Genomic DNA, 23,610 nt, shown 5'->3' with positions numbered 1-23,610 from the left:
ACCCTCCAGAGACTTCAATGGGCGGCTGCAATCTGATCCCTTAGTAAGTAGGCAGTCAACTTCTATTGGACAAAATGGGTTTCACCAGTTTCTCTTAGTGAATGTTGAGTTCAGGTGGAAGTGGCTCATAGGAGGGGAAAAAGGGAAAAAATTCTGCAGCCAACATGATCTTGGCTCCTTCAGGAGCACCAAATCAGCTGTATGTTTTGCCATAGTGCATATGCCCTTGAGGTGAACTGTTCCCCAGAACTCAAAAAATATCTTAGTTGGATCATGATACTGTGGCCAGTTACACTCAATAGTCCTGTATCGCTATAGTGGCCCAGGAAAGCATCATCTTCAGGCAACAACCAAATAATCGGCTTTTCCCAGTAGTAAAATCGGAGCAAGAACAATGAAGAAAACCACAAACTTTTGTTCCTTTGCATTTCAAAAAAGTTCTGCACCGCCAAACAAGTCGATTTGGGTTTGACTCTACATTTATCATGACACAGAATCAGAAGATTTGGTTCATTCAGTCTTATAATAAAGTCAATTTGTGGATGAAAATGATGTTTAATGACTAGCTAACCATTACCGTACGCTGTGGACATCCAGCCCAGTTTGTGGTTCTGTTTTGAAAGTCAATTGGTGGCCTCGTAAAGACTCAAGCGAAGGGTCGCCCACATCATACAGATGCCGTGCATAATTGGCATGGGATACTTTTTTATTTTTGTTTTAGATCTACAATGCCAAAACGGGGACTGCGATTTAACAATGCTTTGTACGGTATTTGGAGAGACTTCGATATGTGTTCCCCACTGAAAAAAAATAAAAACAGGTGCTACGGATCTATTTTTTTTTTTAAACAAAAAACATGAGCTGTTTTAAGAGTGACACTAGAAATGGTGTCAGAATATCAATGAAGACCACTTCTCTGGCATAGATCATGAATGGTCTTCTCAAAGAGGTTTCGATGATGGATTAACCATTTCTTTATATCCGTAAACTGGCAGCTGTTCTCCAGAACAATGGCACCGTGGTGGGGTTGTTGGCAAATCCAGCTTCTTAATAGGACAATGATGCTAAGTTCAGGGAATTTGGTGTTGGAAATAGTACCTTATTAAAAAGAACTCTGCAAGTGGGCAAAAATGTCCAATTCGTACCATTACTGTTACGCAGTGCCTTGGGACTGTGGGCGCTAACCAGATCTCTAGAACTAGGGGCGCCCTAGTATATCCCTGTCACCCGGATTACTCCTAAAGATGGAGACGTCGGGTTTACGTGCCTTGCTATGCTTCAACTGTGATCTGTCCACTCACCCACCCAGGGAGGTGGGAAGCCGAAGAGTATAGGATAATACTTACCAGACAAACAAGGAAAGACGAACAGGGATAAAAGAAAATACCAATCATACAAAATACACTCACCAAACAGAGTGAAACACAGGGAGTTAAAAAAAAGGAGAAACCAAATAGGAGAGGATGAGGATGTGTGCACAAACAAAACTCCAAGCAACAATCTCTTGAACAAATCTCAAAACGCCAACTCCAACCACAGACTACACCTCCAACTGCAAATCAGGCAGTAAGAACTTACAGAACCAAACAAGAAAGGAGTATAAATGTCCACAAAACCATATTTAAAACAATAATAACTTTTATTACACAAACTTAAATAACAAACAAATCCATAGTAATAATGAATATATATGCAGTACGCATTATATATTGGAGGTATCAAAGGAAATAACACGGTAAGCCAGGTTAGGTGAGTCGCTAAAATACATCCTCAAGGGAGACAGAAATGACAATAAATGTGGTGGCACATGGACCTCAGTGCTCAAAATCAGTATCAAATGGTCCCTATAAACCAGAAGGTAATACCACAACGCCGCCAATAACACATCATTAATATGCAGACTTACCCATAACAAGTATAGAGGGAGCGACCCACACTTCACCCAGCGGCCCCGGACGCGCGTTTCGCGGTGTAGCTTTATCAACAGGGTTGATAAAGCTACACTGCGAAACGCGCGTCCGGGGCCGCTGGGTGAAGTGTGGGTCGCTCCCTCTATACTTGTTATGGGTAAGTCTGCATATTAATGATGTGTTATTGGCGGCGTTGTGGTATTACCTTCTGGTTTATAGGGACCATTTGATACTGATTTTGAGCACTGAGGTCCATGTGCCGCCACATTTATTGTCATTGCTGTCTCCCTTGAGGATGTATTTTAGCGACTCACCTAACCTGGCTTACCGTGTTATTTCCTTTGATACCTCCAATATATAATGCGTACTGCATATATATTCATTATTACTATGGATTTGTTTGTTATTTAAGTTTGTGTAATAAAAGTTATTATTGTTTTAAATATGGTTTTGTGGACATTTATACTCCTTTCTTGTTTGGTTCTGCATTGTTGGAGTTGTTCATCTGATTGGACACCCTTGGGGTGTTTAGGGAGGGAATTTTACCCTCAGCTACATGATATTGTGGGGCTTATTGATTACGCTTGTATAAGTAAGAACTTACACTAGCAATTTGTAAAGTGCCAGAGGTGAGCATATATATATATAGCAGTGGGGAGTGACCAACACTGAACAGCTGAGAATCCAGGTAGGAAAGCTCCAGGAGCTTCAATTGAACAGATTAACCTTTGTACTGCCAGCAAAGGAAAAACCTGCACTGTTTAATAAGATAGTGAAGTACTTTTAACCAGTGCAGGAGTTCGTGAAACCATACACCGCAATCTTCTGGTCCCTCTCTGTTGCGGTATCCCCGTGAGAAGTACACCATCATGCTGCATTTTTCCGATTCCTTTGTTATTGACCCAGTTTCTATGCTTGACTAAGTAGCCTGCTCTTCAGCCAGCTCTGACCTCTACCTGAATATACCTGCTGACCAAAATACTGGCAAGACTTTTGTAAATGTACAAGGGGAGCTGCTCGCCACTCCGCAAGCGCGGGGAGCTACTCAACATTGCGCAAGCGCGGAATTTTAGAGAAGATTCCCAAAACATCTACACAACCCCCAAAAATTTAATTAGAGTGAGTTGGTGTTGACAATATGACGAACCTGTGACTGAAAGAAAAATGAAGCCCACACCTATGACTGAAAGAGAAGGTGCTATATAACTATACAAAGTGATTTTTGGGGAGGATTACGGCGCCGTTTTGATTGAAAAATAAAGTGATAGTGATGCACACTGCATCACTGACAACACACTCGGGACAGTTTGAGTTGCTAAAAATGACATGACCGATTCCCTTTAAGGGTAGTTAATAAATCAGAGGTAAGTAACGACCTTTCAAAAATGAAAAAAAAAATAAATCTCAAAGCTGTTCCACGCAATGTACCGAGTGCATAGATTTGTAGGACGAGACCCTCGAATGTTTGCGCCAGGCAGGAGTTAAAGAGCCGTCCTGCAGATGTTATCTTATTCTCGGTTGGACAATGTATCCTACATTTTTTTTTACAGTGCGGTGACCGAAATGATATACATTAAGCCTCCGTAAAGCTCTGATGTGGTGATTCGTATTGCTGTAGTGCATGCATCTGTGGTGACCAGACCACCTACCGGGAACGCCAGAATAACCTCTGTGTGGGCATCGCACATGCTGATATATATGTTGAATCACACGTAATAGCTCATCGGCACCGGACGGTCTTCGTAACCATACAGAGGAATTAAAGACGCATTATCCAAACAGTTAGAAGGTTACGTCATCTTCCAGTTCCCACCACAAAGTCCACAACCACTCACCAGTCCCAACCGATGCTCAAAACACCTGCAGAAGCTCATGGAGGTCTCCTCTAAGGTCTTTACTCATTCCATGAAACGAGGAACTTTCTTGTTCCTTGTTAAGGTGGAATCTAAAGTCTAGCACCATCGGGACTGAGTGGGCAGCCTCAAAGTACTTTTCACACCCGATTGTCAATTTATAGATTTCCAAGAGGAACAACACACAAAAAAAAAGTTCTAAAGTAGGATATTCCAATACTGATTTTTCATGAAAAATACAACTATTTTCTAACAGACATGTAGGAAAGCTTTTAGGTCCACTTTGAAGGGGGACTTGTGAGCTCCTCTATGCGGTTCCGCGTAGGCATCTTTGGTAGAAAAAAAGACTTGCCAGGACTATGACAAACATTTTTATTCCTCATGGAAATAATGAAATGAGAATTCTGATGCGTATCCTTCCTGAAACTGTTTGAATAATTAGACAACTGTGGGGTGTCATTCTCCTTGTAAACGGGTCACATCCGTATACATGTAATTCTGTTCGCTGAGTATTAACAGTGTCGACAGTGTTTATTGCTATTTTTAACTTCGTTTATAGATATGAAAGGAATTACAGAGGAAAGGCAAAATGTAAAGTTTAAAAAAGAAAGAAAAGAATAAAGAAGAATACAGAATCAAAAATAAAAACAAAAAAATAGACAAAAAAGAGAATAAAAAAAAAAAAGAAAGAAGAAGAAAACAAGTAAGAATAAAAAATAAAAGAAACAAAAGACAAAATAAGGAAAAGAAGAAAAACTGAACAGACGTTAGGAATGAGGACAGAAGCGCTTTAACCCATTAAAATCTTTTGCAAAGAATAGCCAAAACAACAAAAAATATATAATATTGTGACGGAATTCCAAAAGTATAATAAAACATTAAAAAAAATCAAAAGAAAAAAAAAAATGTAAAAAGAAGATAAGATTCTCTGTCTCCGAGCATTGCTTTTCCACCCTCAATCCTAGATTTTTTTCTGCTGGGGTCTGCAGTCTCCACGCCAAAAAAGTAACAGGATTAGAAAAAAAATAAATAAAAATAAAATAAATACAGCGGGTCCTCATATTGTCTTTCCTGGCATCGCGCGGAGACAAAATGCCATTGTTGTAGACCAGAGCAACTGGATTTGGGTTTGCTTTAGCCATAGGTTTTCCTAAACCATAATTATACGGGTAGCTGCCAGAGAGGCAGAAGTATTTAGAAGCTACCTCACAGTAGATTTTTGGGATTTGCTCAGAAATAAAAGAACCAGAAATTGTATCAGGACAAGAGTTTGTATCCACTATATATCCGTACACGTCTGGTATGTAAACAGCTTGATGACTGACCACGGGAAATAAACAGCCAAACCAGAAGCAGGTAATGCTCGAGCCAGTCCCGGATTATGTGTAAATACAGCCTGGAGACACGCAAGATGACGTATATACAGAATTTTAGAAAAATAACAGTTTTCATCTAGAAACAGCGCCACTCTGGTCTGCAGGCTGTATTCGGTATTGTATGTCCAAGTGAATAATTAAATAAAAAGAGAGGCCAAGCTTGACATGTCTTACTTCTCTCTTCGTCGAGTTCTACCTAATCCCTTAGTCATAATGGGGGATGAATACCGTGCCCGTTACAGATCCTACAGGTCCTGTAATCTGCTATCACCCAGAAAGTGCTGGTAGTTGGGAACCCTATCAGCAATAGATTACAGAGTTTGATAATTCCATAATTTTTCTTTTGCACTGTAAGAACCGGACATAACATAATTTACTTCTCTCCTCAATGAGAAAGTATTTATGGAGGACAAGTGTGGTGCCCATTACAGATCCTTCAAGTTGTGTAATCTGCTTCCATCCAGAAAGTGCTGGTAGTCATGCACCCCAACAATAGTGGATGCCAGAGCTTGACAATTATCCCCACATCTTTCTCTTGCATGCTATATCCTGTAAATAACACTATTTCCCTTCTCAAAAAGGTCTCCCTGATCCCTTAGAGTGCTTGATTATCGAAAAGGAGCATTCGTATGAACACTTTTCCCCATAACTAATGAAGAACAAACAAGCTTGTTTGTTGGCTGAAATGATCATTTGGCATTCTTAAAAAATATATTTCTCATCATCCTCGGCAGCACATCGTCTTAGGTAAAAAAATATCCGCATAGTACGATCTATTACTGATTAAACTGTGTAGTCAGCATGTTTAAACATGTCTGATGTAGCCGATCGGAGTTGTTTATGGTTGAGGGTTGGCCAGTGTAAACGAAACCCTTAATCTTATAGGTCTAATTAATGGAGGATGAGTGTAGTGCCTGTTACAGATCCTGCAGGTCCTGTAATCTGCTTCCACCCAGAAAATGCTGGGACTAGGGCACCCCATCAATAGTGGATTACACAGCTTGATAATTCCATAGCTCTTCTTCCTGTATTGCAAGAACCGAACGCGTCATTTACTTCTCTCCTCAACGAGACCGTATTTATGGAGGATGAATGCAGTGCTTGTTACAGATCCCGCAGGTCCTGTAATCTGCTTCCAATCAAAAAAAGTGCTTCATTCACTCTTTACACAGATAACACAAATTCTACCATCTCAAATCTTCCTAGCCCAAGAAGTAGCACAGCTAAACCCTTTTTTTTTTTTTTTTACATGGGGCCATGATTGCTTGATCGATTATTCCCAAACACGGTCAGTGAGCAGACGGTTAACGATAATTCGATTGTGGTTTGTAACTTTTTCAATGCCCTACAAATTAAATGAGAACGCCGAGGAATCAGCGACCGTTTTGGCGGTCTCCTTACGGAGAAAATTTGCAGAATGGATCCATTATTTGAGAAGGATACATGGATTGTTGTCATCAATACTACAGTTATCCAGGATGAGCGGGATACCGTCTAGCTGATGAATCTGGAAAAACAAAACAATAAAAAAAACATGAAGCAAGTCCAGAAAATCAGGCACCTTTCCCAGATTGCCAAGTGGTATACATGCAATGATTAGCCGTTCAGGTCTCCAAGAGAATTTTTAATACCGTGATTTTTTTTCGTATTGAAGTGAACTCATGCGATTCTGTGGGGGGTTCACTTTTTAAAGGGGATGAACAAATAACATGAAAAAAAGCAAAACATAATGAAAACAACACTCACGCTCAAAATTCCCCTCTGGTCCCATTGCTGGGCTCCCGTAACCCCATCTGAATAGAGAATGGTCTTTGGGACCGACACAGTTAGCAGATGGCCCCATTAGTCTCAGACAATTATTGGGGCAGCGTTTTTCAAATATGGGGCACAGAAGCCACCAATTCTCATAATCAGTGGGGTTCCTAGTGGTTGGCAATTACGGTAAGTTCTGATTGTTAGGTAACCTCTGTAAGCTCCCTCTAGTGGTGGCTTCAGACAGTCAGAAATGTATCACTTGAAGTGGATGTCTCCTACTTTGATATTAATGGCCCGCATATCCTTAGGACAGGTTGATATTGTAACTTTGGTGGAGGGGACACCCAGTCACCCCGACAAATTAGTAGTTCTTAGATCTGAGAGACATTGGATGTATTATGGTGCACGAAGTGAAGCAGCACGGCTCTGCACTCTGCCAAGTGGTCTTTGCCAAGAGTTACAGCTCCGCTCTTATTCAACAGAACGGGAGCCACACCTAACAAAAGATAGGTCATCAACTTCTAAGTAGTGGACAAACCCTTAAATAAATGTCTAACTTACTGAACCATCACTAGAGGTCGTCAGATCCCCACTGATTCGATTTTGGTGACCAAACCTAAGGAAAGGTCATACGGTTGAGCAAAAAAGATTTGCAAGCTCCTGGACCTTGCCTACCATCCTACTACGAATGGCATCACCAGCGACTCTTCTGATTAGAAAACCCCTTGACATCATTACAAACAGGGGGCCTACTAACCAGAAGAGGTGCCGGGTATGCTGCAGATAGGAGGATACCCATGCTCTGGTTCTGTTTGGCCACTGGACAAGGTCCAAGAAAGTCTGTTTTTGTTGGTCGCCCCTTCTAGGCGATATTAACACTAGGCGTTTTTGCTTAGTTTTTGGAAATTCCAGGCATTTGAGATGTAGAACATTTCCGCTCACTTTCTGCTCCAAAAACGCCTCGAAAAATTCTGTGTGCCCATGTAGACTGCTGAGGAAGGGTGATTCTACTTTAACAGGAGGCTTGGAGCGCCGACCAGTGTACCCATCACAAACTATTTAGAGTAAAAAAAAAAAAGTGCTCAAGGGCAGACATTCCCTTTAAGAGTTTACAAAAAATACAATTCAGTTCCAGAAAATGCAGACGCCAAATGTAAACCTCAACACCACTCAACGACGTAGTCCATTAGCGATATGAGATAACAGTTGATTTAAGCTCTCCTGTAAATAAACCTGCATTAAGGGTGTGCCCTCCGTCCCCGGCTGCCCAGTTTTTAAGACATTCCTCTTTTTTTTTTACGTGAACAATAAAAGAGAATTAAAGTGATACATTATATTTCAGTGGTCAAGGGCAAGGACGTGGTTGACAATGGGCTAGAAGCACTTCGTCAATGTCATCGACGAACCCGTAGTTCCTCGAGCCCTCCTTGCCTTCCATAGTGACGGACTTCAGAGGTTCTTCAATCACCTTAGGCCACGACGAACGTTTACCTTTAGAAAGTCGGGAAGTGACTTCAAGTGTTGTCCAAATACCTGAATGAAAGATTGCCATCCTACCAAAAATGTGAAGTGCTGAAGAGAGAGCTTTGTATGATTAAGTCACCTCCACCCTGCGCTCCGCTACGAACAATCCTGGCCCTTATTAGAGGCGCTTCAAGTGCTACACATATTTGCAATTAGCTGGGGGCTTGTGCACAATTAGACCATTTCGCTTTCAAGACTGTTTGAAAATTGTGCAAAGGGAACACTCCCTGCGACATAATCTAAATATTGGTTCACCTTGAGGTCGAGAAGCAAATTTTTTACATTTTTTTTGTCATTTAGGTGTTTACTAAATTATATACATTTTTATGTACCTAACAGGTGATAATGGTTAGTCCTGGGGACCCACCCAATTGCGAGATTCATGTCCCCGGTTCTCCCCTCCACCTCTGACACCCATAGACGTCACATCAAAGTGGATGGAAATGCCCAATTTTAATTGGAACTGATGGAAATGCCCAATTTTAATTGGAACTGATGGAAATGGCCAGTTTCAATTTCAACTGAACTGATGAAGCAAAACTATTGTTCGGTTCATTCGACAGACGACTGACAAATGTTCTATACTGATCAAAACCTGGTCCGGGAGTGCTGTTTTTTTTTTTCGTTAGTTGATCTGTACAGGTGGGTCATTTGATCGTCCAACGAACGATGGTTCTACAAGACAACCCAACAGCTCTCACCTTATTGATCTGTTTGAAAAACGTTCTCACAACATTGTCCGTTATTAAGGCTGCCTTTAAACAGGAACACTGTATGAAGTAGGCTTCAGTGTGTCATGACATAAATGATCGTTTGGACTCATCGACTCCTTTTCATTTAATGGGTATGGCCAGATATAGACTATGGCTGACAATATACATTCAAAGGCTGCTGGCCGAACAATTTTTTGGTTGATTGTGCGGCAGTCATCTCCACCGCCTCTCACATATACAGGACTGATCGCTTGGCCGAGCACTCCTATGTTCTCTATAAGAAAGATGTAGATTGACATGTCGGCTTATCTCCGACTTTATTTAATCGGCAATGCCCGATTGACATCTCTACCGATCATCTGTCGGCCAAACCAGTCGATATCAGTGGGGTCTGCTGACAATCTAAAGTAGTCTAGTGCCTTAAACCTGCAAGACACATGTCCAGCCACACTATTCATCACCTCCTGGCCACAGTCTCGCGGGTCTGATGAGAACAAGATATACAAGTCTCCTATTCTTGAGATTGATGGGGATCTAATTGATGGGATCCACGCTGATCTAACAATTATCACCTATCCAATAGATACTTAATATACGCCAAAAAGGCCTAATATGGGAAAAGTACTTGACTCCACCTGAGCTGCATCCTCCATCAGCGGACCAACATACAAAAGGAAAGAAGAAACTGAATGAGCAGCAGGAAACAACACTAAACCAATGACATTCAAAATGCCAATAAGAACCAGAAGACAGCAGGAAACAACACTAAACCAATGACACCCAAAATGCCAATAGGAACCAAAAGGCACAACAGGAAACAACACTAAACCGATGACATCCAAACGGTCAATAAGAACCAGACGACACAGCTGTCTAACACATTTCCATTATAGGAAAGGTGGGTGACCACCCTCTTGGGGATTGTATACCAGCATCTGTATTGGTTCTCCCCCATATCTAAAATGTCTGGTGGAATTTAGGGGGACCTGTCGAGTCATAATTTCATCATTGCCATACTATACTTGGCTCAATACCGTGGCCATTTTGAAATTCTGACAGACGGGCGCTACCAAGGAAAGTATGCGATTGATAATGGAGAACAAATATTATCTTTATTACGCCTGCAGCTTAGGAGATTACGTTAGCTGCATTAAGCACATTCACTTCCTCGGCCAAATAAGCACATTGTCGTTGTACAGACTTGCTTTCCAAAAGGTAGCGGGTGATCAGGCGCTGTGCTGTCAATCACCTTTAGTGCACAAACATTGAAAGGAGTCTCATTCTTTTTTTTCCTTCTGTGATATCAAGGCCACCAGATATAGTAATCAAGACATTTGGTTACCAATTATTGCCTCCTTACCAGAAAAAAAACCTTCCTTCCCAATATACCAATAAGAAATGCACTTAGCCCGATTCAAGGTATCTAAACAACAAGCTATCGCAATGGTTAAATCATCGTCCAGCTTCGACATCATGATTTGGCTGCTTGGTTGGAGATTTAGAGAAAGGGCACGGATCCATTAGGCCCCGGGATACATTAAACAAGCACATCCCCAGCGCCAAAGCTCGACACGGACTGTATCCTCGGCAGATTACATTGCCGACTGATGTCGTTTTCAGGATGAGCTCCCGTTGTGTCTTTTGCATTTTTTCCTTTCCTTTGTGACCTTTGATCATCATACATATTCTATGTAGTCATGAAGGTGGAGTACCGCAGCTGAAGAGTCACGGTATCTGCTCCCTAAACACACCAGATCTGGCCTTATGAATGCATGCGCCATTCCCAAGCATGAGCAATGAAGTTTGGCGTCTTCTATTGGCGGCTTCACTGCACAAATCACGGAAGTAGAGGACAATTGTATATGTGGGGGACCTAGAACAAGCCTACGGATAACATATCCTTGCGTCAGGGATGTCATTTAAATAAGAATGGGCGCATTTAGGCTCTACCGGAATAGGTAATCGTCGACCAATGACATTTTTACATGATGTTGCTGCAGCCAAATACCGAGATCAGCAGCTTTGCCATTCTCCTGTTATCCAATTTTGTCTCATGCTACAATAAATCATAGAAATATCCCAGGAGATGAGTCCTATCCCCATCTAAATAATCTTGCATTTGGCTGTTAGGCAACTAGCTGCAGCAGGAGTCTCTCCCCTGTGTAACACACAGAAAATCCTGCAAATTGGGAAAGAGTTGGGGTAAAACAAGCAAGACGAAAGCTTTATTGAGGCCACTCACCCTTAAAAGGTTCTTCCTGGTTCAGGCAAGTGGACTCAAAACACTCAAAACATTAGGTATTCACGCTCCCCAGGTTTAGTATCTGCCTCCCGACGTTGCTTGGGTTTCAGCATTTTGCGTGCAAAAGTGACATCACCCATTTCTGCTGTAACTGGTGACTAAGCTAAGCAGCTCTGTAGGAGTAGACAGCACAAGCCACCGAGCTCAGTGATTGTCTACAGAGGTCACCGAAACACAGAACAGAGCAGCGGTGCAGAGCCAGTTTTGGACACTGAGGGAGAGGTTTGGAGTCCATGGTCTTGAAATTGGAAAACCCCTTTAATAACTTTTGGTACTACAATGAGTATCTATGATAAAAAAAAAAATGACCTGGTTTGGTGAGGAGAACATCAGGCCACCACGGAAATTAAATCAAAATGTCATTTTTTGACTAAATGTAATGAAATGCTGTAGCACTCTGGGCCACATGTGACCAAGCATTCAACCAACCTTTTGTAAAGCCATCATATTAAAAAAAAAAAAAAAAAAAAAAAGAAGAAGCAAATGTATGGTCTAGTCACTAAGATTCTTTGAGGGAGAACTTCCTTCCGTGAAAAGATTAAAATCTATACGATATGTGAGAGATTCATTATTCTCAATACCGGTCATGATTTATATGGTTAGCCAAGACATATTTTGTCTGCGGATGATGTATAGCTCCTGGTGTGTGCAAGCTGTGGCACTCTACATTGTATGTGTGCTCCTCCCGAGAACCCCGGGGCTTCGACAGAGGAACGAGCTTCCACAAGATCCCTTTCAATTAGGAGAATGCCCTAAAGACAAATCTACATACTATTTCATCAATGTAACATTCAATTATTGCCAGTTCCATTTTACGTGCTTGGCAGCAAGTGAAACAACACATGTGGAGATCAGACATACAGAAAAAGTGAAGGAATTTTCTGCCAGGAAGAGACTAGCTGCTTCACCCATGCACCTATTCTCATCAAATTGTGTTTATATTTCTTATCTGGCTCAGAAATTCTACCAAAAATTCATCAAAATATCAGATTATTAGGAGTGCACTTGAACCCCATTGCGGTTCCTTTTTTTTTTTTTTTTTTTTTTTTTTTATTATTATGTGTGAGTTGCTTAGTTCAAAAAGTCCAACAATACGGCCCTCTATTTAGTAAGTTTACTTACAGCGTGAAACAAGTGTACAAATTATGTACAAATGTATTTACCAGATAGAGTGCCGGATTCTTGGACTTTTCATATGTAATGGGTTGGAACCCTGTGTACCTAGAAATAAAAAGGAGTGCAGTTATTATTCCCTAATATGGTCTTCAAAGACATCCCAAATCATAGATCAGAAAGTTTTATGGAACAGGATTTTAGATGTAATTGCCATTAATGTGGGAAAATTATGTACGCCAAGAGTTTGCCACAGATTTCACATTTTAACGTATTGCCATCACTCTCGATGTCCTTGCTCTTTCTTGACCATGTACATTATCTTCACGTGCCTTCAGGTGAAGATCAAAGTAGGAACTATTATATAGAGTCAATATTAACCTAGAAAGGGTCTTAAAGAGGTTTTCTGCCCCATCTGGGTTTTTTAATAGCTCCCACACTGCTAAAATACTTTTATAATGTCCCTGAACACCTTTTTTCAGTCTTGTTGCTTCCTCAGTGTCATTTTCAACATCATCGCCTTGGGATTGTGATGTCCTCCAAATTACCGTACTACAGAAGCAGCTTTCTGTGTTCTCCCACCAAACCTGTTGTGCATAGTGATGGCTTCGGAGACAGCACCGGCTCTCCTTTGTCTGCCTGTGTCTGGTGCTATGCAAAGGTATCACAATTGCTCCTTTAGCTGATCCACCTATCAATAATGCTGACGTCTCTTGTGACGTCCTGATCACGCGGGGAAAGTGGCGTGATGCGCGCGATATGATAACTATAGGAAAACTGCAAGGCTTACTCAAAGGGTCATATTCAGCAGTGTGGGGCGTGCAGGACGTAGACCAATGTCTATGGTAGGAGGCTGTTCAGGACTAATATTTGGATGATCTAACCTTAAGGTTATCAACATCAGATTGGAGGGGAGCAGACACACACCATCCATTCTCCCATTCACTTTAGTAGGAGCTTAACTGTATGGTCACAACACCGGGTATGGATCTGTGCCGTTCTGGCTCTATACATCGGGCCACAAAGGGGTCTGCAAACAGCTGATAGGTAGGGGAGTCAGATAGGACATCAATATTAAGGTGACCATAGACAAACTGTGGTCAGATAACAACAAAAGTGACAAATTGTACATCTACATCCATTTAGAGTTCCTATCCCATCCAAAATTTAGACCCCTAACCGTCTTTTAGCAGGTGACAAAAAATGCTCATGTGTCAGATCTGCAATTTATTTAACTGTTCAAGAAAATTTATTAAAAATTCTTAAGGAGCGAATGTGGCTACGGCAATTTGTACAAAACAGTACAACACTTTGGGTAGATAGAAAACCCTGTGTGGAGACAAATGACAGCGAGAAGGAGCTGGATGTGACGGCAAATGCTTCACAATCTTGTTGGCTGCTACACCTCCCATACTTGCAGAGACAGATATTTCTTCAGTGACTGGCAGAGCACCGGCGCCTCCTGTGGGCAGGAAGCATAATGCACCAAAAGTTCAAGAAATCTCTTGTTTGAAAGCTAGAAAGCATAAAAAACAGGGCAGTTTTACTTAGTTTGCAGGAAACATTTCGAAAACATACGTATCAGAAAGGTTGCTTTGACAGAGCAGTGTTAGTGTACAGGAACAATATTATCCACGGACTGATCACGGAATTCCAGCTAGAAGCTACTGTGGCCTCATGTTTTTTCTATAGATCTGCTGATTTGGTGCCGTTGCTGTGGTCCCAGTCTTTTACTGCAGCCATGCTGATTTGGTGCCCCGTTGCTGCAGTCCCCATCTTTTGCTGCAGCCGTGCTGATTTGGTGCCGTTGCTGCAGTCCCGGGCTTTTGCTGCAGCTGTGCCGATTTGGTGTTTTTGCTGCGGTACCCATCTTTTGCTGCAGCCTTGATGATTTGGTGCTGTTGCTGTGACCCCCATCTTTTGCTGTGGCCCCCGTCGTTTGCTGTGGCCATGATGATTTGGTGCCAATGCTGCAGTCCCCGTCATTTTGCTGCAGCCGTGCCGATTTGGTGCTGCGGACCCCCATCTTTTGATGCAGCCATGCTAATTTGGTGCTGCTGCGGCCCCCATCTTTTGATGCAGCTATGATGAAGGCAACTCGCACCCAAATATGACAAGAGGCACGTTAGACTTTCATAGGATATGAGCCGACTGCTAATTGAGTCGAATAATCTGTCCTAGTTCCTTGGGCCATCATTCCTTGTTTTGACTCCTGACTAACCCTGATCCTGACCTCGGCCTTGTTGCTGGATGTTGCCTGGGGTTTGTTGGTCTTTACCTGACGTTCATCTCCCGACTCTGACCCCCGGGCTTCATCCCTGACTACTTCTCAGGTTTTGGCCTATTACACCCTGAATGTTATAACGGTGACTAGCTTTTGCTTAGGTCCTGACTATGCTGCTACTAGTACATTAGAGCTACTGTAGCCAAACCAAGACTTTGGTGATCCTCCAAGAGCAAAGTCTATACCTTCATGGAAGGAGTTAAGGGTCGTAAAAACAGTTGCGCATGCGGATGATCAGCCGAAGTGCGTCGGCTGGCTGAATCATCCTTGTTGTCAGCACAACGCCCCATGTCCATAAGGGTTAATCGGCATGTATATAGTAGATGGGCTTGTTTACACGCAGAAATTACAAAGCCATCACAAACTATTCTAGATGTGAGGACTACAAAAAAAATTAAAATTATGGTGCACTGATTACAAGTAGTAAGAAAGAACCCAAACTACGGTAAATGCTTTTAATTAGACAAAACTTAAGAATATTTTTTATTCCGATCATAATTGTAAAGTGAATTATCACTCCATCCCCTCCACCCCCACCAAAAAAAAGACTACTATTTAGAGAAGTTGTACTTATTCACTGCACTTAGGTTTTTAACCCAGTTTTTTTTTTTTTTTTTTTAAAGATTAAATGTAAAAGTCTTCTTCATGTCTTAGGTGCATTCCTCTAATTATCAAGGTGCATCTTTTTTCAAAGCGTACATGTGAATACCAGGTAAGCTGGGGATTAAGCTTTTTCTTTTTGATGTACAGATGTTCCCAAGTCAGATACTGCACAGAATAATTTAGATAGATCTTCTTAACTCCTAAGGAGACGGTGACCATATTCTTCTATCTTGTCGTACACGAGAGCCAAGACTGGGAAATCAAAAGTTAAAAAGAAAAAAAAATCTAAAAAAAAAAAAAATCAAACAGCCAACAACATATCAATTAATAAAGAGGTCTTAAAGCCACATAAGCTCTTTAAGTGACCTACTTAAGGAGGAGTATTTTGCAGGTACTTGGGTTAGACGATTGATATTTAGCAGGAATTTTACAAAACACAACATTTGAAGCACAGTTCTTGTAGACACAACAGCAAGGAGGAGACTTGTCAATGGCGGTCAAGATTGTCCAGATCTACCAAGGTATGGGCAGCACAAAATGGTCACTAATACGAGGGTGATCACGTGGGGGGAGTAACCGATATTCATTGGTTGATCCAGGGAAATAGTCTGATTGCCAGTTGTGAAGTCAGGGAGATATTTTTTCTCCAAATTTGGGTAAATTAGTAGGTTCCTCAGGGTAGTAATTGCCTTCATCTGGAACAACTCGTTAGGTTATAGTTTGAACTCTATCAACATGTCTTCCTTCAACCTTAAAATTAAGGCAATTTCTAGAGATTGTCCAAACAAGGCCTTTTCTGGACATCAAAGAGCGAGGTCATCTGCTCTAGTCCTCATTCGGTAAACCAAAAGCAAACAGAGGGTTTGGTCTGGAGGACCAGGCACGTACCATGAAATAGACTATCAAAATTTCTTGTTTTCATATTATGCCAGAGATTGGTATGGAGAAATAATCGCTGTTGTGAAGAATTGAGGTGAGGTCAAATGAGGTCACCTACCCACGATCTCTCTCAATAAGCCACAGTGAAGAGAGTGCTAGGTCTTGAAGATCAGCCACTTCCATCAGAGTGAGGTCACCTGCCCTAGATCTTCTTTAGTTAAGTTGCGACAGGGCTTGGAGTTAAGGATCAGGCACTACCAAGCAATAAATAAATAGAATCTTTCAGTTTCTTATTGCCATATTGTTCCAGGGTTTGGAGAACCAATGCTGGTGGAGTCAACTGCCCTAGAAGACCTCCCTCAAATAAAACCAAAGTGAGGAAATGATTTGGACTGCAACATTTGGCACCATCAAGGAGAGAAATAAGGTAAAATCCATTCACCGGTCATACAGCTACCTCAATTAGCGAGTAAGGGAAGGATTTGTTTGGAGAACCAGTAACTGTCATGATGGACTGAGTTGAGGTGTAGTTAGGTCTCCAACTCTAGACCTCCCTCAATTAGTCCACTTGACAAAGGGGTGCTGTTTAGACGATCAGGCACTACCATCAAAAATTGAGGTTAAGTAGAGTGAGCTTCAGATACACAGACTAATCATGGTCATAGCCAAAGATGTCGATAGGTTCAGCCAAAAGTCTAATGTGTATGGGGGAACAAGCCAACAAATTGTAGAAAGAGCATGTGCATGTCCGATTTCGGATTGCCGATCACTCTATTCTCCCAGCAAACCTGTCAGCCAGCAGTATTCTCAGAGAGAATAAAAGAGTGATTGCTTGGCCCAGATGTCTATCAGCCAAACAATCGGATGGAGCATCATTCGGCCAACAGCCATCTAATGTGAATGGTGGCCTTAAGGTCACAGTCTCAAAAACGCCTTCAATTAACGTAAAAAGCGTGTTTGATCTGGAGAACCAGACACTAACATTTGTTACATACATAATACATTTCCCCTATAGAAAACTAGAGCAGTTACATTGGTAAATTTGCTCCAGTATGTGACTGAACTAGGTCTTCCAAAAATATATCCTGTTCGACATCATATTCGGTCCTTTTCAGTTTCTTGAGGGCCCTGTAGCCATATTGTATGGAAGATTACATCTGGGATACATGGTCTGCAAATATAATTTATGCATGCCTTCAGGCAATATAAAATGATGAACCTCTTATTCTTAAAAGACAACCTCTATTGGAAAACCCTATATATAGTAAAGCCCCTATCAGGAACTACAGATAAGTGTGCAAGCGCTGGCAGATGTTCTTCAGCACGTCACCTGATTGAGAACCCATTGAATGTTACGCATAACTGACCCATGCCATCAGAGTCCTAAAATTATGGTGACTTCATATCAAATCTAGCATGGCATGACTGATCTATACCACATCTTCGAACATATGAACTAGACAGATGATTCCTTTGGCCTAACGTTCAATGAACCACTCTTTAAAGTCTTCTCTTCCTTGGGTCCACCATTTTGGATGCAGTCTGAGTTGTACAGTGGTGTTCCCTCCATCATAACATCTCCAGCCAGGGAAAAGGTGTTTTTCAACCCCATTTCTGCTTGGGTGACATCATCAGCGACATCTGGGTAGTAGGAAGTCGAAGACCTCCAGAATCGGGAGACTCAAACCATGAGGGCTAACTTTTCATGTAATTGCCGGGAGTAACACTTGTCTAAATAAAATGAATCCAGAGGAAGAATGCTGCTTATGATGAGAGGTATAATTAAATAAGACAAGCTGGGAACCGGCAGAATGTGCAGAGTCTCCACCTTTGCAATATCTTCCAGTTGAGTTCTTAGAAAAAGCCATAATTCAGGAAGGTTGAAGTACAACGCAGATAGCACGGAGGAGAGAACTGCTCACCAGCCACAGAGCCAGTTGAGTACAGCATACATAATAAGACGTATACAAGAGGGTTTCCATCTTTGGATTTCAGGGATGTCATTGCTTGCAGAACTATACGTCTCAATAGCGTTTTGCCTTGCTTAAGTCACTGCCTGAAGAACACGTAAACCCTTGCGAAACACAAAATTGAGCAAAATAAAAATTAAAGCCCCCAAAATTCTTTTTCGACAGGACCATCATGTCTCTCCCATAGGTGTAGGAGAGGGGTGCAGGCCCAAAATCAATATGGGAAGCAAAAAAAAGTTAAGAGGGTAAAGGACACATCTCCCTATCCCCCGTCCTGGCAGCGGAGCATGAACCCATGATTAGGTATTAATGTTCTAATAGGAGTTTGCACTAGAACATTATCCACAGCGCCTATAAAAATTGTTGATTTCAGAAACCAAATCTTAATTGATCCAGAACAGCTTGGCTTTCTTTCATAAGGCTTGTATACCGCTTTTACAAGTTGTCTTCTAATAGATTTCCGGTAGTATGATTTCCGGTAAGCAGCACAAAGTAGGCTTTACGAGGATGGAAGAGTCAAAAATAAAGTTGATGATGTTCCAGACTACTCTCCAAGAGGGTGCAAAAAACAGACACTCCCAGAAGAAGATAGGCAAAATGGTACCACCAGTGTTGTGGAAACTACAACAACATGAGGAATAAGAAAAGTTGGAAAATTAACGGCAGATCAGAGCACATGGTTTCGAGGTGTAGGAATGTAGGAACAGCAAGACCGGGAGATGGAAGTGGTCACCTTAGTTGGTCCTGCAAGAGTTCAAGACATGGTCAAAAGTGATTTTGAATGACTTTTTGAGAATGGAAACCACCACTGTGTAACAGCTGAAAAATGGGGTCATCCAAGCCAGATTGAGGGGAAAGTGAGATCTGCATGAAAAATCTTTTTGGTAACTGCTAGTGTAGGGGTGATTAGGTGCATGAGGCAAAAGTATTTATATTCATTCACAGCTTTGTGATAGCCAATGTCTAATGAATAATCTTGCCAAGTGAGAAGCTATATAATAAAGGTGCACATTTCATAGACGGACATTACTGGTCCTGATGAGGCCAATTTATCAAAGTGGTATAATTCAAGTAAAACACTAAAAAAAACCAAAAATACAACATTTTTGCGCAATGTGAAGTTGCACAAGTGTTTTGCAACTTTTGTGGTTTTCACGCCAATACTGGCAGAGTCAAGGTGGGACAGGGCATGGCTACGCCCACCCGTCACGTTCATGAAAATGGTCACCATTTCTTAATGACTGGAGTAACATCTGATAACACTTATATATAGCCAATAGCACCATTCACAATAGGAATTATCACAGCTCACTTCTATATACAGTAGACCACAAAGAATCCACCATTCACAATAGGTGATGTCACAGCTCACCTCCTCCTCCTGTACAATGACTGATAACACCTCTATATACAGTAGATAACACAGGATCCATCATTCACAATAGGTGATGTCACAGCTCACCTTCTCCCCCTCCAACGACAATAAAGTTTGCCAGATCATGGCATGTCCAGTCTATATATCCACATATCCGTTTAATGGTGGGAAATTACATAGGACGCCTTACATAGCAAATTTTCTTGTGACCACCACACACATTAATGAGCCAATAAACCCAAGACACTTTGTCGGGAAGCCGGTACATGCAGATGTTACCGCAGTTGGGCGACACCCTTTCTGTAATTATGATTAATTAGCTCCAGTATAATATATTGCTGAAATAAGAAAATCAAAACAAGCTAAATCTTGCATGCTGAAACCTCAGGACTGGCATCATCTAATTTTATATAACGCCGTCTCTGTGCAGTGTGTGGGGGAAATGACAAAGAACATGGGAGACAAAAGGTGTGATTCATGATGGAGCGCAGCGCACACAGCTCTAGGGTATGAATGCTTCCGGAACTGGCAGACACGCTCCGATCACATACATTCATTCCTTCCTTCTTTCACCCCTGAAGGAGATAATTTTATGACCTGCATGCAATCTATCAAGAATAGGCCGCAAAGAAGTTTTCTGCAGGGGTGAAAAGAAAAAAAAGAAAAAATAAGAAAGGGAATTGTGGTTGAGGTCTGAGTTCAAGGAAAGGTGCACAGAAATGTGTCTGTCTCGGTGCATAACTTGGCAGGTAGAGTTCACAGCGAAATTCAATGGAAAGGGGCATCAATCAAAAGCGCGACACTCCGTAAAGGAATTACACGGCGTCGGTCTATAAAAATGCAAAAAAAAAATTGAACTCCAAATTTTGCAAATTTAGTATCTACACTCCTCTCAAGACTGAAAGTGTCAAAAACCAAAAGAAGGAAAGATCGTGTAAATCACAGGATGGATAGACACTGTACTGATCTGAAAACGATGAAACAAAAATGGGTACAAAATATCTGGATTTATTCAGCATGGAGTCTGAGGGTCACATGCAGAAATCCCTGCACTTTCAGCCTCGGCTGCTATCGTTGAGGTCGTTAATGGTCGTCTGAGGAATGTTGTGCATCGCTGAATGCACTTGGGTGCTGAAATCATCAAGATCCGCTGCTGGCGGCTCCTTTTGCAATGAAGTTCTAGATGTGCTGAATGAGAGGCAAGTCCAGAGACGCCGCAGGCCATGGTAGCACGAGCAACATGTGGTCTGGCGATTTCATCAAATATGGAGACAGGTTAAGCGGCGAACTTAGAATTAGATGAAGAAAGACAGTCCAGTAAAGTGCTTAGCTCCAAAAACGCAGGTGGAAGCAGCATGAATTCCAAACTCAATACTTAGCAGATGAGCAGCTACTTATCAAGGTGTGCACGCAGGGATACCATGGTAAATCAACACGCACAATAGCAGAGCGCTGGCAAGTGAGGACCTTCTTGGAACTTGAGATCTGTCCACACCCTAAACATTTGCATACTTCCCTTTTAGTTTATTGGCTCCAAACCCTCTGATAGGCAGCAGACAATATTCTTGAGCTGTCCATTTCCTGAGGAGTTCAAAAAAGTTGCAGCTTTACAGAATGCTGTAGATAAGTCCCTAATGGTGGTGGCCGCTTATATACGAAAAAGTAGGTGACAGATTCCCTTTAATATTTTGTATTTGTGTTCTCTAAGAAATCAAATGCAATATCAACTGATCTTCATTGCGCCATCAAAGGAATAAAAGAATCCACACTATCTATAGGCAGAGAGATGGTGATGGAACACTTAGCTAATTTACATGAATTTAAATCTTCTGGTCCAGATGAATTACATCCTAGGGTAATGAAAGGGTTAGCAGAGGAATTTGCAAAACCAGTAGGCAGAATCTTCGTCCCGGAGAAGGGCAAATGTTGTCCCCATCTTCAAAAAGGAAAGACGATTGAGCCAGGAAATTACAGGACAGTAAGCCTTACTTCTATACCAGGAAATATCTTTGAAATTATTAAACAGCATGTATGTAAGTACCTGGATAAGAATACAATATTTAACCAGAGCCAGCATGGATTTGTAGCAAACAAGTCATGCAAGACTAACCTTATTTCCTTCTATGATGGAATCACTGACTGGGTGGATCAGGGAAATGCGGTAGATATAGTATATCTCGACTTCAGCAAAGCATTTGATAAAGTATCTGATACTATCTTTATTGAAAAAATGACCAAGTATGGGATTGACAAGGCAACTATTAGGTGGATTCATAACTGGCTCAGTGATCGTACTCAAAGAGTGGTGATAAATGGTTGCACATCCAATTGGAAAAGTGTTTCAAGTGGGGTACCACAAGGCTCTGCCCTGGCCCCAGTGTTGATCAATATTTTTTATAAATGATCTAGATAAGAGAACTTAAGATAAACTGATCAAATTTGCAGACAACGCAAAGCTAGGAGACAGAGAAAGGATTCAGATGGATCTACATAAGCTTGAACAATGGGCAGCAACTAATAGAATGGTATTTAACAGGGAGAAATGCAAGATTCTACACCTGGGCAACAAAAACTAAAATTACATATGTAGAATGTGAAAAATAGAATTAAGCAACAGCACGTGTGAAAAAGACTTGGGTATACTAATAGATCACAGACTGCACATGAGTCAACAGTGTGATGCAGCAGCAAAAGGCAAACACGGTTCTAGGATATATTAAGGAAAGCATAGAGTCTAGATTACGTGAAGTAATTATCCCCCTCTACTCCTCCTTGGTCAGGCCGTATCTGGAATACTGTGTCAAATTCTTAGAATCACATTTGAAAAAAAGACATTGAAAAACTGGAGCAAGTTCAGAGAAGAGCTACAAGGATGGTGAGACGACTGCAAAGTATGTCCTATGAGGAATGGTTAAAGGATCTGGGAATGGAAGTCTTCAAACAGAGGCTGGACAGACATCTGTCTGAGATGGTTTGGTGAATAATGCATTGAGCAGGGAGTTGGACACGATGACCCTGGAGGTCCCTTCCAACTCTAACATTCTAGGATTCTATGATTGAGTGTAATCGATACTAGTAATAGATGCAGAGACTGATTATAGAAAGATATTGGAGATGAAGGAATTAAGCACAGATCTCAGATACAACAGGGCTTTTAATTGAGGAGTGGAGGGTCGCTTTAAGACTTGGACATTGGTCCTCTTAAAGTAGTGGAGAGGATACCACCAGCAGTATTGGTGGCGCAGGGAAGGGACGTTATTACTTTTTGCATCCTTGGTTGTTCACAGCAGTTCTCTCTTTCTTGGTGGTCTAAAGTTTGAGGGTTAATATTACACCCATAGGCAAGCGAAGTAATACTTTTCTTTCTGTAAAGGTCTATTTTTACACGCCAATAGTCCCGATTTTGCCAGGACAGTCAATCAGCCCACAAAATGAGTAGGGCTCAGCCATGCCCTGAAAAATGCCTTTTTGGGGAGGTTTCTTGGTGTGATGTTTCAGGGGCCAGACTCCCAACAATAGTTAAGTAAAACCTGGTGGCTCCTAATTTTTTTATTGTGGGGGGCACAGTTCTCTCTATGATTAAGTAGAAGACTTTATGGTTTCTGGACCCGATGACAGGGAGGATGTCCGCTTAGACATGACATACGGAAACATCAGGGATTACAGGCTCAAAAAAAATAATACATAGGAGGAAGTTCTTACCAATTAATTGTAATTTGTACAAATATACTTTTCCCCTTTGCTTCACCGTATCATATTTGACTTCTTGGGATGGGCTCCTCGTTTTCTTTGGGTCTTTGAAGCTCTAAGTGATGATCATTGTATGAGAACACTCAGCATATTTACCTAAATCTTTCCTGCCCCTCGAGCACTTTGCATCTAGATAGGAACCCTTCAACGGGAAGAGGGGCTTCGGAGACAACCTTCAAGGAGCCGAGCCGTGATACGATGAA

At 41.6% G+C, this 23,610-nt stretch overlaps 1 protein-coding gene across 3 annotated transcripts in view; it reads right to left on the bottom strand.

Annotated features, from left to right (window-relative positions):
- Positions 1 to 23,610, bottom strand: part of ATXN10 (ataxin 10) — a 74,805-nt gene that overhangs the window by 14,829 nt on the left and 36,366 nt on the right. For all 3 annotated transcript variants that reach the window (XR_013215927.1, XM_077266637.1, XM_077266635.1), the window contains exon 10: positions 6,583 to 6,646. Coding sequence is in view for 2 of the 3 variants with exons in the window: in XM_077266637.1 (XP_077122752.1) it covers positions 6,583 to 6,646 (64 nt within the window). In the remaining variant the exon portion in view is untranslated. The remainder of the gene's footprint in view (positions 1 to 6,582; positions 6,647 to 23,610) is intronic.

The sequence above is a fragment of the Ranitomeya variabilis genome, chromosome 5 (assembly GCF_051348905.1).
Source record: "Ranitomeya variabilis isolate aRanVar5 chromosome 5, aRanVar5.hap1, whole genome shotgun sequence".
Taxonomy (NCBI): Eukaryota; Metazoa; Chordata; class Amphibia; order Anura; family Dendrobatidae; genus Ranitomeya; species Ranitomeya variabilis.
Note: the sequence above shows the minus strand (reverse complement) of the source record. Positions and strands in the feature narration are given on the sequence as shown.